Source organism: Hyperoodon ampullatus (genome assembly GCF_949752795.1).
Source record: "Hyperoodon ampullatus genome assembly, chromosome: 12".
Lineage (NCBI taxonomy): Eukaryota > Metazoa > Chordata > Mammalia > Artiodactyla > Ziphiidae > Hyperoodon > Hyperoodon ampullatus.
This window is the reverse complement of record NC_136925.1, coordinates 75,926,379-75,945,123: the sequence shown is the minus strand read 5'-3', so window position 1 is coordinate 75,945,123 and position 18,745 is coordinate 75,926,379. Positions and strand designations below refer to the sequence as shown.

At 36.5% G+C, this 18,745-nt stretch overlaps 1 protein-coding gene across 4 annotated transcripts in view; it reads left to right on the top strand.

Annotated features, from left to right (window-relative positions):
• Positions 1-18,745, top strand: part of SYNE1 (spectrin repeat containing nuclear envelope protein 1) — a gene marked incomplete at both ends in the record, with an annotated part of 450,185 nt that overhangs the window by 119,945 nt on the left and 311,495 nt on the right. For all 4 annotated transcript variants that reach the window (XM_079716491.1, XM_079716490.1, XM_079716492.1 and 1 more), the window contains 6 exons: positions 144-251; positions 3,380-3,517; positions 4,786-4,950; positions 11,998-12,110; positions 12,654-12,822; positions 18,192-18,288. In XM_079716491.1, the coding sequence (XP_079572617.1) occupies positions 144-251; positions 3,380-3,517; positions 4,786-4,950; positions 11,998-12,110; positions 12,654-12,822; positions 18,192-18,288 (790 nt within the window). The remainder of the gene's footprint in view (positions 1-143; positions 252-3,379; positions 3,518-4,785; positions 4,951-11,997; positions 12,111-12,653; positions 12,823-18,191; positions 18,289-18,745) is intronic.

Sequence of the window (18,745 nt, the reverse complement as noted above, 5' to 3'; positions counted from 1 at the left end):
GTGAGGGCAGGGAGAAAGAAAAATTTTCAGAGACATTTAGAACTTATTAAATATTCAGTGTATTCTAGGATCAGTCAAGTATTAATCAGCAATTAAGTAAATGCACAGATACTAATACAATTGTAATGTCTGCTGGTTTCTAGAGAGAAGACAGGCTAATTTTGAAGGAAACAAAAGCTTGGATAGAACAATTTGAAAGAGATTTGACAAGGGCACAGATGACAGAATCAAATTTGCAGGATAAATATCAGGTAATGTATGGAAAACAGATTTCAATTTTTTTAAAAGCCTTTCATGAGTAAGATTCATATTTGTCATTTAATCTGTTTAATCTTTCAAATGATATTAATGAGAAATGTCTTTAAAGAAATAATATACATTATTTTGTTTACATATAATTTAATAATTGTATTTCTATATAAATAGGTAGTTTTTAAAATTTAATACATTTATATATTGTGATGTGATTGCCATTGTAGCAGTAATTAGCACCTCTATCATGTTACATAATTATCATTTCTTTTTAGTGGTTGAGATGCTTAAGTTCTACTGTCTTAGCAAGTTTGATGATTATAATACAGTATTGTTGTCTATATTCACTGTACTGTGGATTTGACATCTGAAGTTTGTATACTTAAATATCCATCCTATTCCCTTCTACCCCCAGTCCCCTGATAACCACCATTTTGCACTGTGTTTTTATGAGTTTGACTTTTTTAGATTCCATGTATAAGTGATATTATATAGTGTTTCTATTTCTCTGTCTGCTTTATCTCACTTAGTATAATGTCCTCAAGTTTCATCCACATTGTCACAAATGGCAGGAGGTCCTTCTTCCTCGTGGCTGAATAACATTCTGTGTATATATACACCACATCATCTTTACCCATTCATCCATTAATGGGCACTTAGGTTGTTTCCATATCTTGGCTATTGTGATAATGCTGCAATAAACATGGAGTGCATATATCTCTTCAATATCCTGTTTTCATTTCCTTTGGGTGTACACCCAGAGATGGAGTTGGTAGTTTTAAATTGTACGTATCTGCACTATATAGAGTTCTGAGGCTTCATGACTTTCCGAGAACTCAGAGTCTTGTAGATGACCCAAAACACACACATTTAATCGCTGTTTTTGTACAACTCATGATCTTACAGATGTTACCTAATAAAAAAATTCCACCAAAAAATGACTTCAGTGCCATGTTGAAAATTACTATAGAATAAACGGAATCAAATAAAAAATTGCAACATGACTATTTGGAATGGGCCCATTAATGAGATCAGTTTCTCCTGCCACCTGCCTCCTTCAACACTATTGCATTCACATTGCGGCCAGTGTTATTGCTGTGGTGGTTCTTCTTTCTTCCAGTCTCATTACACTATCATTAATTGTATTTCAGCTTCCAATTTCCACTTCAAGAGATTTTTCCATTAAATTGTGACTTAACTCTGTGTAGCACTGACATTTCTCCTACTTAAAATATCATTGCATTTTAGTGGCAAAACTACAGTATATTCTAATCTACATTATGTTTTGATCATTTTTGCTACAAAAAAAGGTGTGCGTGATATAAGAGATGCGAAGTGGCAGATGATAAAAGATTTAGCCGTTAGAGTTAGTGTGTGATTTTATATAATCCTCTCTGTAAAGCGTGCCTGAATTCAGATTGATGATGCCATCAGTATTATATTTGATGGACTTGGCAATGCAATACATTCCGTATGTGATTATATGTTTGTACTTTTTGCTGTGAAACACAATGTAATTTTTTCCCCAAAAAAGATAATTTTCTGGGAGGAGCTCCATTAAAATGATTAAATCAGTAAATTGAGACTATAATGCAAGAACAGAGTGAATGTACTTATTTAGTCCATTAGCGAGTTTTAGTCTTAGCATAAATTATCAAAAAATAAATTCCAGGGGCTTCCCTGGTGGCGCAGTGGTTGAGAGTCCACCTGCCGATGCAGGGGACACGGGTTCGTGCCCCGGTCCGGGAAGATCCCACATGCCGCGGAGCGGCTGGGCCCGTGAGCCATGGCTGCTGAGCCTGTGCGTCCGGAGCCTGTGCTCCGCAACAGGAGAGGCCACAACAGTGAGAGGCCCGCGTACTGCAAAAAAATAAATAAATAAATCCCAAGTTATAAAGTTACCAGTTATACAGATGTTAATTTATAAGATGAAAACTAAGGATTAGAAAAGTATAAATCAGAAACATTCCTTTCAGGCCGAAGATGATCACAAGTCTCTTAAAATAGGGTTAGACAGCAGAGGGAATGTTTTCTTTCATTTATGTGTTTATTATGTAATCAAAATCTTCTGTTTCTACTTATCAATTAATAGTGTATTTTCCAGTTTTTCCATATATAGAATTCTGTAGAACAAAATTGAAGACTGATTTTATGTTTTGGTATTTTAAAATTACATTAAGTTAGAGGGAATGGAAGGTAAAGTTTGTGGGAAAATATTTATTCACCATCTCCCCCAAGTGTTCGTTATGTGAATTTACATGTTTGTTTACTCAGTGACTTAAGAAATTCTTTCAAATGTTATCTGTTAGATTCTGCAGGGCTATTCTCATGTTCTTTAATATAATTGCACATTGAGTGGCATTTTCAATTCATATTTGGACTTTGAGACATATTTTAGGATGTGTTAATTGAACATAAAATGTAGGACTTTCATTAAAATCACTACTTTCTGAGGTTAGTATTAGACTTACAGTTAAGTCTACATATTACAAATTTATGTTAACCATACTGTGACAAAAGAAAGATATACTACTTAATATTTTAACACCATAAAATTAAAGCAAAGGATTATTACCCAAGTGATGTCCCCTAAAGTAAACCTCTTTATACACTTAACTTAAACACAAATTAAGATATTGTTAATTCTGTACTATTTTGATATGTGCAATTTCTATTTGTTAATTATTTGGTGCTTTAAAGGAACACAACTATTTTGATTATTAATATAGATTTATACTCCTGTTGATTATTATTTCCTGATGAGCAGGGAGTGGCTTGTAGTTTACTTAACTAGGAATGAGAAATCCTAGGCTTTAGTCCTAACTCTACTACTTGTCGTTGCCAGGTCACCTCTGGGCTTGGTAGTAATAACAGGGCTTGTCTAGACTGTAGGGCGATGGGGAGCCAGAGAAGATAATATGTACAAAGCACTTAGCATGGAACCAGGCTCATCATCTGGGCTTGATGAATGCTAGCTGCTGTTAGCATCATGACTGTCATTATTATTGCCAACAACATATATTGAATGTTATCCAAATATAAAGGATTGTTATTTAGGAAATGTGGTTTCCTTTGCTTTTGCCTTTTTTGACTAACTGCCATGTTGTTGCTGTTTTTCCTCTTTTAGTCATTTAAGCACTTCAGAGTTCAATATGAAATGAAAAGGAAACAGATTGAACACTTGATACAACCAATACACAGAGGTGGTAAATTGTCACTTGACCAAGCATTGGTAAAACAGTCCTGGGATAGAGTGTCCTCTAGGGTAAGTTCTCCAACGATTCATTTCATTAGACTCATATAATTTAGTCAAAAATATTTTCTGTCATCTCTTTCTTCAAAACGATGTTACATCAGGTCCTCCTATCTCTGTCTGAGGTGGGAAGGTTTACCTGTGGGATAGACTTTGTCCACTGGTCAAGTTTTCCTTCCAGTTAGTGGAAGTGCTTGTTTAACAACTCTTTCCTGCTTTGCCTGCCCTAAGTGTGATATCACCATTGACCAGATGACACACTGAAATCCTGAAAGACCACCTAGGTTACTTCTCACTTTGCACAGTTTAATCCTGCATTGTTTAGAAGAGGTGACTCCCCAGGAATGGAGCCTCAACAGCTTCTCCAAATTCCATCATCAGATTTCATCAACAGTTAATCATCTTCCTATATTCACATTTATTTTTATATTCTTTAGTTTAAGCTTATCTTCTTTTCTGGTCATGAACTTGAAGGAAAATTACTCTGTAACTTTCATATTAATATCTTGCAGACTTAAAGACCAAGATTTCAAAACCTCTGAAGCTTCTGTCACTCATGGGAATATTTGCCTTGTACTCACCCTATTTTCTTCATTTTCATAATCTAACTTTTCCCATTAAACTCTATCAAAGAATAGATTAGATCTCAGGCACCCCAACCCATCCCACCTCTCATTGCAATAAGCTAGGAAACAGTACTTGAGAATTGGATGAAGTGGAAGAAATGACAAGATGGTTAGAGAATTATATTATTATAGTAAGAATTGTGAATACTCATTTTCCTCCAGAGATGTCTAGATGACCCTGATTTTTCTGGACCTGTTTTCATCATAGGGAAGGTTTTCATCAAGTGTATAATTGCTGCATCTTTGAGCGTGTCAGCAAAGCCAGTCCATTCCCTTTCAGCAAAAGCCAGTCTGAAAATCAGTGGGCACTTTATGCTATTCCTTATAAGAAGAAAATTGCCTGATCTCCCAATAATATCCTTCCATGTCTAAGATGTATTTTAAGTTTCCTCAAAACTTGCTTCTAAGTGTCATTTTCTCCCCATTTAAGTTAATAATTTTGGGTTAATTTAATAAATGTCAAATAGGAAAATATCTGTGTTCTGAACTTCACAAAGCATCAGATTCAGAATACAGATACTTTCTTACCTGATATTTATTACATTAACCCAAAATTATTAACCTCAAGCATTTTGTAGGCTTTAAAATCATTTGGGGGAATTTTAAGAATTGTCTTCTGTGTTAAGATACTGTCTTTCTACTTTTGTATTTCAGCTGTTTGATTGGCATATACAACTTGATAAGTCTCTTCCTGCACCTCTGGGCACCATAGGGGCCTGGTTATGTAGAGCAGAGGTGGCCCTGAGAGAGGAAATAACCATTCAGCAGGTTCATGAGGAAACAGCCAACACAATACAACGGAAACGTGAGCAACACAAGGTAAACATTCTGGCTGGAAAACCTTCCAGCATAACAGTTCTAGTGTGTTACCGAATCAGGTTTGTTTGCCTGTTGCTCAGCAAGCCAAAGGCTGAGACACTGAGGTTTGCAGGAGAGAAAGGGTTTATTCACAGGGCAGTCCAGTGAGGAGATGGGAGAACAAATCTCAGACCCACCTCCCTGAAGGTGAAGGGATCTCATTATTTATGAGATAAGGCTGAGGCATGGGGAGCCGAGGGAAAGGTAATGAGAGATAAGAAAAAGGTGAGGTGATACTCGTTCTGTGCAGATGCAGCTAAGCCACAGGCTTCTTCATGGGATGTATGTTCAGAAAATGGTGGCATTCGTGTGACCATAGGGTGAAGTTTTGGGCCCTCTGATGTCAATAGGCCACCACTCAATGCATGCCCAGATGGAGGGTCAGTGGACCTAGCCAGTCTTAACTGGCTGGAGCTCAAACTGGACACAGCTGACTCCAAGCTCCTAAATTCACCTTGGCCAACATCTTATTTTTTAGGCTGTGTGACCCTTGGAGAACATGCAAGCTTTTATTAAAGCAAGCCTGATCAGTGGAGACAGGGTACAGTTTATTATTTATTAATGGCTAACTGATAACTATCCTCGTTTCACTAGTATGGTCTGGAACTTGCCCTCAATCAGGCCTCCCAGACATCCATTCATACTGGTTCATAGATGTTGCACCCTCTTAGAAGTTCTCTGATCTGCACTTCCCTTTTCTGTACTTGTTAATGACAATTCCAGTAGACTCGTTACCTGAGGTATTTTCTAATAGCTCTGTGATGTTCTTTTATCTGCAGTCACCTTTGTTATTTCTCTTGCTATTTGTTATCTTTGAAAAGATAAGGCAAAAGACAGTGTGAATTTACATAATAACGTGATTGGCCATAGGCTCCAGCCCTCATTCCTGCCTCCATTCTCAAAAGAAGGCAAACCAACTCACTGGTTGTCGTGTCCTGATGCTAAAGGAGTGGGGTCCGGGTGGGGGTTAATAGTGGCCTTAGAAAGGGGTGGGATTAGGCCTGGCTGGTCTCTTAGTCATTTGTGACTCTGTTTAGCTCATTGCATGGTTTGTTGTGCCCAGCGTAAGTTCTAATACACTTCCGCTGCATTTTGTGATAGTACAGACCTAGCTCAAAATGCTGTTCTTCGTTGTCTCATTGATGCAACCCTGCACTTTGTGCAGTTGAATTTGTGCACCTCATTTATTGTGTCATGAAGGGGATTTACTCTGTATGTGGAAAATAAACAGACAACCAGGTCTCACTTTGTCCTGCATTCCTGGTTGAACATAACCCTGGTTAAAGCCAATTCTCTGCCTGGCTCCTGCCCACACTCAGGCAGTTGACTGTGGCTGGAGAAGAACACACCCCCAGGCACGATGACTAACCCAAGTGGGTCCTTAATGCTTCCTGGCACTCCAAAGGCATTTTTGGACTCTATTCCCTCTGCATTTCTGGGGCAACTATTTTATAACTTGTCTCCTTAAACCTTCCACACCTCCTCCCTCATCCTTACTCTTAGCTGATGACACTGCTTCCTATTTCTCTGAGAAAATAGAAGCAATCAAAAAAGAATTTCCGCAAGCTCCCACGACCACATCAACCCACCTACAAGCATTTGTGCCTGAATACTCCGTCTCCTCTTCTGTTACTATGGATGAACCATCTGTGCTTTGAGCTAAGGCCAGCCCCTCCACATGGGCACTGGATCCCATCCTCCCTGCTCTTTTCCAAAAGATAATTCCCGTACTTCTTTGCTTCTTTATTTTTTTTCTCTCTCTCTCTGCTGGATTTTTCCCACCCACATAAAATATACCATTATTATTCTCATCTTTAAAAAGCCTCTTTCTTAACCCTACCTCCCTTTTCAGCTACTGTCCTTTTTTTTTTTTTTTCCTTCCTTTTACAGTGAAGCTCTTTGAAAGAATTGTCTTAGATCTTATTTTGGCTTCATAGTTCTCTTCTCCCATTCTTTCTAGAACCCATTCCAATCATGTTTTTCCTTGCCCTGCTATCCATGTCAGGTTCAGGAGGTTCTTTTTGTTCCTCAGTCAATGGCCAATTCTCAGTCCTCATTTTACCTCACTTATTAGAAGCATTTTAGATAGTTATTCATCTTTGAAATACTTTCTTCATTTGGTTCCCTAATTTTCTTTCTATTCCCCTGGCTATGCCTTTCCAGTCTTTCCAGTTAGCTGACATTTGGTCCAAAATGTCCATGAGCATATTTGGTCCATGCCAAATGGTTTTGGACAGGGCCAATATCAAGAACCTTTTGCTATAGACCAAATATCTCCATGGACATTTCAGACAGAGCCAAACATGACCAATTATCAAGGACCTTTTGGCATGAGCCAGATGTTTTATGGTCATTTTGGACAGGACCAAATGGTCCTAAAAGGGTCTTTCCTTCTCTTTCAACAAATATTTATTGAGCTCTTTCTATGTGTAAAGTGGCATTACAGGCATTTGTGATAAACCCATAAGCAAAATAGACAAAATCCCTACCCTAATGTAGCTTGCCTTCTCATAGGAGGAGGCAGTTAAGAAATAATAAACATAATAAATAAATAAATTTTATATTAGAAGGTAAAAGGACAGGGAGTATTAGGTGGTGTTGCAATTTTAAGTAGGGAGGTCAGTGAAACCTCACTGAAAAGATAATCTCAAACATGCAAGCACATTCCCACCTGAAGGCCTTTGCCCTTGCCATCATTCTGGAGTTTTCTTGTCCCTTGGCCTGAAACATTCTCCAGTGATATTCCCAATACATTCTTCCTCATCTCCTTTGGGCCTTTATTGAAAGGTCAGCTGTTAGTCAATCCTTTCTTGGCCACCCCTTTGAAAGTACAACTTCCCTTTCCCCTTGCCTATTCAATTTTTCTCTTTAGCATTTATCTTCATCTCAACTGCTAATTTAATTATTTACCTTATTTATTGCTTGATTTCCTACACTGTAATGTCACCTCCATAAGGCCAAGGAATTATTGTTTGTTTTTCACTCTTGTGTCCCCAGCCTCTAAAAATGATTTTAGAAATATTCAGACTTTCAAATTTTAATCAGGTCAATCATGCTGATCATACTTTCTGAGAATTTGTTCATTTGACTACATTTTCAAAATTATTGTCACAAAATTATTCAAAATGCTCTTCTATATATTTTCTTGTAATCTTTTCTGTGCCTATAGTTAAGCCTCCATTTGTCCCCACTATTGTTTCTTTGCACCTTCTCACTTTCCTTAATTACACTTTTGACATTGTTCATTTTCTCTGCTGTATCCTAATAACCTTTTTCCATCTACTTTCTTACCAGAGGAATGGCAGTATCACTCTTTTAACAGCATCACTCTGGCTGCTGTGTGAGGATAAGGCTGGATTGGTGATAGAGGGTAGGAGCCAGAGAACCAATTTCAATGATCCAGGTAGAGTGGCTTGAGCAAAGGTCATAGCTGTAGAGATGTTGAGAAGTGGTCAGATTCTGAGTATATTTTGAGGGCAGAGCAAAGAGAATTTTTAGCATTAGATATGGATTGTGAAGGAAGGGGAGTCATAAATGACACTGTGATTTTTCAACCAAGCAATTGGGAAAATGGAGTTTCCATCAGTTGAGATGGAGAGACAATGAAACAGGTTTGGGAAGAAAGATGGAGGTCAGTCAGGGGCAGGGTAAGTATGAGACTTTTTCACATCCAAGTGGATGTGTGGAGTGGGCAGTAGGAGCTAAGAGGCAGGAGGGGGATAAATATTGAGTCATTGAGGATGACTCTGAATATATAAAGGGATGTTTAAAGCTCTGAGACTGAAATTAAAGAAGGATATGTAGACAGAGAAAGCATCAAGCACTGAGCCCTGAGGGAATCCAGTATTAACAGATCAGAGAGTAGAAGATGAACCAGCAAAAAAAAAAAAAAAAGAAAAGAAAAGAAAAGATAAACCAGAGTGAGAAAAAGCAATCAGCAAGGTAGGAGGGGATCCAGCTACTGTGTTTTCTTAAAAGCCAAGGGAAGTAGTGTATCAAGGAGAGAGTATTTTCAGTAGCATGGCCATAATGATCCTTTTAATACGCAATTCAGCTCATTTTACCCCTCTGTTCACAACTCCCCACTGGCTTCCATCTACTCAAAAGAAACACCAAAAAATTCTTTGAAAGGCCTATGAGGCCCACAGATCTGCAGCCCTTTCCCTCCTCTGCCCTCCCTCACCCCCAATCTGCTGTTCCAATGGCTTCCTTTGCTTTCTCTCAATCACTGGGAAAGGTATGTTGATAACTCCCACAGCCATGTGGGTCTCTCAGTTTATCCCCCTGGTTCTATGAGCTTTGGCTTTATATATTTTGAGGCTTACTACATATGTACAAGTTCAGAATTAATGTGTCTTCTAGTAAATTGAAAATTTCATCGCTAAGCAATTACTAACTTCTAATGACCTCTGTTCAGGAATCTATTTTGCCTGGTACTGAGGCACTCATACCAGCCTTCTTTGATTAGTATTTGCCTGGCATGTTGTTTTCCATTCCATTAATTTCAACCTATCCTTGTTCTTAATGTTTAAGAGTATCTCTTTTAAAAAGCAGATGGTTCTGTTAGATTTGTCTGATCTGACAATCTCTGCCTATTGATGAGTAAATATATATTCCATTCGGATTTATTTATAATTATTAATATACTTGAATTTGTTTCTGCCATTTGACTCTGTTTCTATTTGCCCTACTTTTTCTTTTTTCTTTTTTCTACATTCTTCCTATTTATAAGTTGATTGAGGGGTTTTTGTTTGTTTATTCACTTGCTCATTTTTCTTACTCCATGTTTTCCCTCGAACTGGTTTGAAGTTATAAACTCTAGTTGTGTAGTGTGATTGTCCTTGAAATTATACCATATAGATACTTAACGAAATTGAAAGTTAATCAATGTCTTAACCTCCTCTTGATCAATATAAGGAATTAAGAACACTTTAACCAGGTCATACTCTTCTAACCTGCAAACTGTTGTTGTCAAGTATTAAATTACTTACATTTTTCTAACACCATGAACGTGTTGTTTCTGCTGATTCTCACTCATGATAGCTTGTCTCCTGTGTTTGGTGACCTTTGCTTTCCTCCTTTTTCATTTGCTGTCTACCAGGCCCACATCAGCCCTCTTTGAGGGTTCTGGCTAAATGTAGGGGGTCTCAGTTTCAGTGTTTCTCACCTTATTCAAGTTGCAAGACTTCATCTCCTGCCACAGTGGTTTAGATGTTTGCCCAGGACAATCAGCTTTTTCAATCTGTTTTTGCTCACAGGACCATGATCCAGTTTTGGGTCATGTTATACCGAGAGTGGGAGCCCTAAAAGGTTTCACTTACTTCCTGTGAGCTCACCAGTGAATTAAAGTCATATGCTGTGCTCAGCATCCAGCTATTTTGTAGTGAGGCGGCCTTTCAGAGGACCCAGTGACATCACGCCAGTTGTAGTTCTTTTGTCATATGTGTGAAAATGTTTTTGTTGGTTTTGATTTCTTGTCAAGATTTTTTTGATTAACTAGATACAGAAAACTACAATAGGGAAAGCTTCTTGGGAGGCACCTGGACATTTGGGTATCCCAGTATAGTCACAGACCCCCACCGATACATTAACATACGGTCACACATAACAAATCAGAGCTGGGAGTGGTGGTGACTCTCAGTTTGCCCTGCAGTCATTTGGGGGAGTTTCAGTTTCGGTCAAGATAAAAGCCACAGAAATGTGTCTGGATGTTAAGGAGGAGGCAGAGAATGACTCAAATACTCACAGGCAGTAGATGCTCTAGGACAGTCCTCTGGCCTCTGTAATCAGCTCTGAGATGCCTGTAATTCCCTCCCTCTGGGAGCAGGGGACTTGTGAATTTCTGTGCGGTTACCTACAGACTCAAAGCAGGTCAAAAGGTGGCAATAGCAAATATATATCAGGATAGAAATAGTTTGGTCCTGGATTTTTTTCTACAATGTAAAAACTAATGTCCCCGAATTAAACAAACACATATGACTTTCACATCTTAATTTATGTATGAAAGCCTTCATGTGTACCCTTCCATCAAATGTATCTCTTACGATTTAGGCTGGTTTTTGCTTCTGTTTTCTCCAATTAATCTACTAAATCTTAGTGTGAGAGAAACTGTTAGTTTTAATGTGTCATTCTGGTGGGCTAATATATCTTATTTTTCAGTGAGTGACAAACTGTTGGCTATTTACTCTGCTATTGAGAAACAACCTAAGCTCTAGAAAATATGGCATGAATCTACTTTCACCTTTCTCTTTCTTTGCTTCTGTGTGAGAAATTGGGTAGGAATTGTGAAGTACATGTAAGTCTTTGTATAAATATGTCTTTTGACAGTGAAAAACCCAGAAAACAAATCTAAATAAATTATTAGAATTTGTGGAGTTCTATACAATCTGAAAAGAATCTTTATAAAACATCACATTTACTCTTCCCACTGTGGTATCTATGGGACATTCCCTGTGCTTGATTGAAATCTCCTAACCACAAGGGTATTTTCATAATATGTTGTAATGTAATTGACTTACTTTAAGATGGCAAGCAAACATCACTTTATGGTACCCTGCATGCACTCAAAATAGAATAACCGTAGAGAATTTAATATTTTTATTTTGACCATTAAAGGGTTAAACTAGTTGTGCTTAGTTTTAAGCTTTGAAAAATCAATAGATTCAAAATCAGGGAAAGAGAAAGACACTAACAATCATTGTTTATAACACTGACTACATTTCCCTTTGGACCATGTGCCTTTAAAATGTCTGAATGCATTGCTGTGCAAGTGTCATGTGTGTTTAAAAGATGCCATAATTATTAGCTACGGCTCTAGCACAGGGCCTATGGACAAGCACCCAGGCTCCTGTACAATGTAAAAGCCTGTGACCGGCACCAAGCCGCGTGTGGCTATGGAAGCATCATCAAGTTGTTGAATACACTGCCTCATCCGTGCAAGCTGAAAATTATGCTTCTTAGCCTCCTGTGAACATGTTTCCTCATTTTTTTTTTTAAACTGTATCTTAGGATCTGCTTCAAAACACAGATGCCCACAAAAGAGCATTCCATGAAATCTACCGAACCAGGTCTGTTAACGGGATCCCAGTACCACCTGATCAATTAGAGGACATGGCTGAGAGGTAAGAGAACGTCCGATTTTAAATGAAGTGTCTTTAAAAGGCTCGGTGGATGCTTTTTTTCCCATTTCTTTTCTTTCAAGGAATTGACTTTTTTTTTTTAATGAGGTGCTTACATTTGGTACATAAAAATTGAGTTCCCGTAACGTATGTTAAGAATGCCAATATTCTAGTATATTATTAGTTGAAAAGAGTAAACCTGCGTGTACCCACAGCCTGGAAATCACAGAAATGGTTTCTTCAGAGGCTGTATTTTTATTCAGTACTGTAAGGAACATTATGTAATATTGCAAAAACAGCTTATAAAAGAAACAGACGAGAGCTCTCTTGGCAGGGGAAAGAACTAAATCAAAGACTTCCATCAATTGTGATTTGCCTTTAAACCCAGAGCTAGAAACAGAACCAGATCTCCTGAGTGATTGATCAGCCAGAGTTTAGAAGACCTTGTGCCTGCATTTTATTTAATACTCACATGTAACAGGTTAAGTAAGCCCCGTTCTGTTACTATTAGTTACATCCTATAAATTCTCTGTGTTTTGTTTCTAGGTTTCATTTTGTTTCCTCCACATCAGAGCTACACTTAATGAAAATGGAATTTCTAGAATTAAAGTACCGTCTGCTCTCACTGCTGGTTCTTGCAGAGTCAAAGCTGAAGTCTTGGATCATCAAGTATGGAAGGAGAGGCTCAGTGGAGCTGCTTCTGCAGAACTACATGGTAAGTCTCCCTGGCGCTGACGGAGAGGTCAGAGGACACCTGGCTTTAGTATCTAATATCTTCTAGTTTATTGGGCACTGTGATTTTCATCTTGAATTTAAACATTAAGGTACCAGTGTGTTAAATGGGTTTGATGTAAGTTTGTGAGCTTTTCACAACAATCTGAAATATATACCTATATTCTTTGGAGATATGAAAGGTTTTGCTGCAGTAATCATATTAAACCATTGTGATTGGCTTTATTGCTTTAAAAAAGCAAGTTTTTTCATTGCATACAACTGACTGTGAACTCACTACTGAACCAGAATTAAAATACTTAAAGATTACCTTCATGTTTCTAAAATCCAATCATGAGTAGTTTAGAACAATCCTCAATTGTTCATGTGGGGACTTTTTTTTTTTTTTTAATTAGGTCAAGCATGCCGTTTGTACAGTCATTCTGTGAGCTTCACTGCTTCCTGTGTGCACCCAGGAAAAGTAAAATTTTGTCTGCGAATCTCTGTACCAACTTAATTTTTGAAGAGTTTCTCATATTTTGTGCTATCAGCATAGATAATCCTATATTTACATAGAGTAGTAGCCCTGCATTAAGGAGGAAAGTAGGTTATTCTGTAACTAGCAGTTTCCATTTACATATAATCAGAGAATTATAATTATTAATGGCAGTTTATTTCTCTTAGTTAAACATGCCCCCCCCCAATTTATTAACAGTACAAATTTGCTCACAAAATTAATGTCAATAGGGCATCTCAGTCCTGTAACTGTTCCATTTATATTGAATCACAAGTTCTAAATGATAAATTGATGAATTTAAAATATAAGCCAATTTCTAACCTGACTAATCTCAGTGGCTCTGTAACTGGCATGACTGAATATTTATTGAAACCATATCTTTACTGAAGCATCCTAGAACCATAATATATTTTGCTACATTTTAATTTTATTTTCTAAGCGCTAAATAAACAACATGAATTTGAAAAAAAAAAAAAGGTTTAATAGGTTAACAATAAAATCTTTCTTTAGATTTACTACAATTTTCTAGGAAACGTTTGTCCAAAAATGTGAAATCTGTGATGCTATGTTCCCTTATTCATTTTGAATGATTTTGGAAAGTAATGAGAAATCTGATTTTTTTTTAAGTTTCAGCAATTGCATTAGTCCCCAAAATATTAAATACAGATATGCATTTATATTTTCGGGTTTAATCATGTCAAATGATACACTCTGAGCTCAGAGGTAATTATTCAAGATGCGTCTTTGTTCTCGCTATTTAAGGAGCGCCAATTAGGTTGACATACCTAATGGGACTGTTCCACCAGGTTCATGTTCCAACACAAAGATGTTAATAATTCTCTTTGAACTTCTCAACTAAAGCATATGTAAGTAAAGAATTATTACTAATGAATAAAAAAAATCAGTACTTTCTGCCTACTTCATAGACATTCACTGAGCTGCTAATTTTAAACTTCTAGGTAATGTAACTCTCAAAATTATTTGTAAAATTGCTAATAACTCTACAAATATATCGGGTTTTAATAAATATTTCCTAATATTTTATCACCTGATAAAAAATACGTATTTATCGCCTAAGCGTCTATTTGAAAAAGGGGTTTAAGGTATTTATAGTTTAATAGTTTTAATAATTGTAGGATATTGATATTTTCTATGTGCCGAGTGTTTTACATGTGTCATCTTCCTTCTCAGTGATGACCCTATGGGCTGGGCATTTTCACATTGTTTCACTGAGGAAATCGAGCCTTTGAGCACTCAAGTCACATGCTCCAGGTGGCAGAGTTAGTAAGAAGTGGAATCTGGATTTGAATCCACATCTTTCCGAATCAGAAACCTTTGTGCTTAAGTACTGAACTTTACTCTCTAACAAAATTGGCTGGGAAAAAAAGGTTTTTGTTGTTTTTTTTTTTTTTAACTGAAAAGACCAAATAATTAAAATGATCTCTTGCAGCTCAGTGAACTAAAGAATGTAGTTCACATAAGTATCAGTTCCATTTAATGCTGGTCCGTAATTGACAGTATTTTACACTTCCATCCTGCAACCTGCTAGTTACTATTATGTCTGTTATGGGCAGCATGTTATTGAGGCAGGGTGGGGTGAGGTGGGAGAGATTATTGAAGCCTGGACACCAGTCACATAGAAATGTGTTGAATCATGGCTCAACTACTCGCTACCCATGTGACCTTATAAATAACTTAATCTTTCCCAAATTTTTAATAACCGCAACAACAACAACAATAATAATAATAGAATATTAGGGATTTTTTTTTTTTTTTTTTTTTTTTTTGCGGTACGTGGGCCTCTCACTGTTGTGGCCTCTCCCGTTGTGGAACACAGGCTCCAGACACGCAGGCTAGTGGCCATGGCTTATGGGCCCAGCCGCTCTGCGGCATGTGGGATCTTCCCGGACCGGGGCACGAACCCGTGTCCCCTGCATCGGCAGGCGGACTCTCAACCACTGAGCCACCAGGGAAGCCCACCCCCTGGATTTTTTAAGGAAAAAAGACTGACTCATTATTGTTTTCCTTCTGTCTCATACCCCACAGAGCTTCTCTCATTCTTTTGAAGTTTTGGGGAAAATCATTCTCTTTAAAACAGACTATTTCAAGGTGCATGAAGACTTTCAAATAAAATCATAAAATCAGTTTCTTAAATATAATCCTTTACTTGGTTTCTAAAAGAAATGATTGTAATGAGCCATATGCTGCCACATCAATAAGCAAAGTAATATTGGGGATGTAAGGGTTCCATAATTATCTTTTCCTTAGTCTGAATTCTCAATTCAATTTTATTCATCTGCAAAAAAAAAAGATACTTTTTATAAGAGTTAGGGAATTAGAGAACTACATAGGGGCTACATAAGGTACATAAACCCTAAGCGCTCAAGGAATTCTTGGAAAATACTTCACAAATGCTTGTTGATTAAATTAGGCCACATGATCCTGGTGAGAGATTACATACTGTAATGTAAATCAGAAGATGATTGGTTTGAATTGTTCATGACATAACCATGTTAGTTAACACATGCTCCAATTTTACAATGGAAGAAATGAGACAACGTTTCATTCTTTCACATAAAAGAAGAGCTCTTGGAAGCGTAGACTATGTGAATGCAACAAGTAATGTGAACATATGGTCTATTATTTGTAATGATTTTATTAAAGTAAATAGGCAGTTCTAATGAAACTACTTCTCAAAGTTGATTTTTAAAATCTTAAATTGTCTGGTTTACCTCCCTTTGAGTGAAATTGATGAGCTTTTTGTTTATTATACCTATATTTATCTTTTGAGAGTAGAAAATTAGTCCTTTCCACCAATACTTTGCATTTTGTAGCATAAAGAGGTATCTTATTTTTCTTGAAGTGCCACCAACTTTAAAAGTCCCTTGACCAACATGTCTTATTTGTTGAACTTGATATCCAAATGTAAGCCATATTTTGAAAGAAATAAACTAATCCTGTCACTGTTATTTTAAACATAACATTTGTGCTTAATTTTGCATTCTTCTGAGAGGCTTTATCTAGATAGCTCACAGCAAAAAGGAGGTTGAGCAGTCCTCCTGCTAAAGTGATTCTAATAGACAAAATAATTTTGTTACTAAATGGAGTTACTCAGGACTCAGAAAAAAAAGGGCAAAAATAAATGAAACAAAAATTAAAATAACAAGTAAATTTTCTTCCTTCAAAAATTAATTACCTAGTTTTCCTCATAGGAAAGCTCAAAAACACTTAAATGAATCTCTACGACATTTATAATATTCTAAAAGCATTCTCCCCCCCTCCTACCCTAGACCAAAAATGAAACTGGAAATAACTTTTCTCTTATTCAGTTATAATGAATTTGTAAACCACTCTAGCAAAAGCATGTGTAAGTCTTAATGTCCAGTATAGGCACTATTTCCCATTTATGTGACACTTCGAACAATTTTTTTTCCATTAGCTTCTTGGAATTTTTGTCCAAACTGAATGGAGACTATTTTTTTAAACTTTGCCAAATACATTTATCTCTTCAGTTTCTTACAGTGTCCTGAACATTAGGTGTAATCTTCCATTTTTGATCGAACCAGGACCTCCCTATTTGTTAAATTATTCAAAATTTAAATTCCACTAAATTACTCTTTCACCACTTGGGGAGCAGGCAGAGGTTAAGGGAGGAGGACATAAGGCTAAATAATGAACTAACCAATTCTCATGCAAAAATGGGAACCCCATCCCAGGTAATTCACAGCTTTCTCTATTCATTATATCTTTGAAGAATAGTTACTATATAAGTAAGTGCAAACATAAAATGATATGAAATGTATTATATGTATTTTAAATTTAATCTTGAAACACTATAAACTTCTATCAATAAAATCTAGGGATGTCTATGAAATTGCTGTATGAATAGTTTTGCCTCTGCACACAAACATTTTGCATCTCCATATTAAGCATTCATCAACATCCTATTCAGGACTTCAGCTGGTTTTTGAAGGCTAATTTTGTATTTTATAATAGTGACACAACGTATTTTACTGAGTTTACATCATAGGAACTAATTATGCTATTAAAAGAAATTAAGAAGCCTTTGGTAGTATGTTGTTATTTATAATTACATTAAATTTCTACTTTACAGAAGTAGGAATAATCTTTGAAATAGGAATTATTTCATATTTCCTGGAGTTAACAATAATAAAACTCACCTAAGGATTTTTTGTATATTCTCAATTTTATAGTATCCATTTGCTTATAGTAACTCTAATACATATGTAAGTTTTATACGGACATAGATATAGACATATCTTACCTTTAATTTTTATACTAAGTAATAGAAATATGACAGCATATGGATAACGTGGATGGAATGTGTGATTATTTAAAGTTTTTCTACTTGTAAATATTTTTGTATTTACTTTTTATTTTAAGAAAGTGTGCATTGCATTGTGCCAGTTATTTATAACCTGAAGTTCCTCAGAGCCATGATTCACCAGAATTATTGTTCAAAGAGTAACAGGATCCCACAGCTAAAACACAGTGGGACACTTTACAACATTGTTCCAAATTTAGTGCTTTTTAAATGTTAGCCCCAGGTTCTCTGGAGAAAGTTCTGTCTTTTCTAAAAGCAAACCCTTGGGTGGAGGAGAAATATAATATTTTCTCAAAGTTGGAGTGAATTAGAATTAAAAGTGTAGAATCAACTTATATTCTCAGAAATAATCAGGTTATTTATGGCAGTTGAATTAATTTGATATTTTTCAGAAGAATGAGGTTGGTAGATTTGGGTAACATATCCACATATCTATACTGAAGAAAATTGACTTTGGCATGTCTACATAAGCCAGTATTGGTTATCGTTTAACCATTCCCTTTTTTTCTAGTCTTTTATAGAAAATAGCAAGTTCTTTGAACAATATGAAGTGACATACCAGATCTTGAAACAGACAGCTGAGATGTATGTCAAAGCTGATGGTTCAGGTAAAACACAAGACAGAATTTGTTGCAGTATTGAATACAGTAGAATTTAGAACCTACAGGTTTCAGTATGATCAAATCATTTTTTTCTCTGCAGAATCTCTGTGTGGCCATGCCATTGGCCTGGAAAGCACATACTGGATTCAGTCCCCTTGACTTTGTGCAATGCCTATCCTGTATAATCTTGTGCAATGCCTATCCTGTATAATCATATGCCTGTGTGTGTGTATGTCTGTGTGTGTGACCTTCTAAGAGAGAGGAAAATAAGCATTCGTTTTCTAAATTGTAATGTTCAAACCTATTTTAAATTCCAACGGTTAAAGGCAAAAAGTGGACTGACTTGAATATTATGAAAACTTAAGTTAGTGCAGAGACACAACTGTAAAATACGTCTGTTTCAATTTGCAGATATATCTGTCATATTTGCTGAAAATGAACTATAGCATTTGTGATTATACTA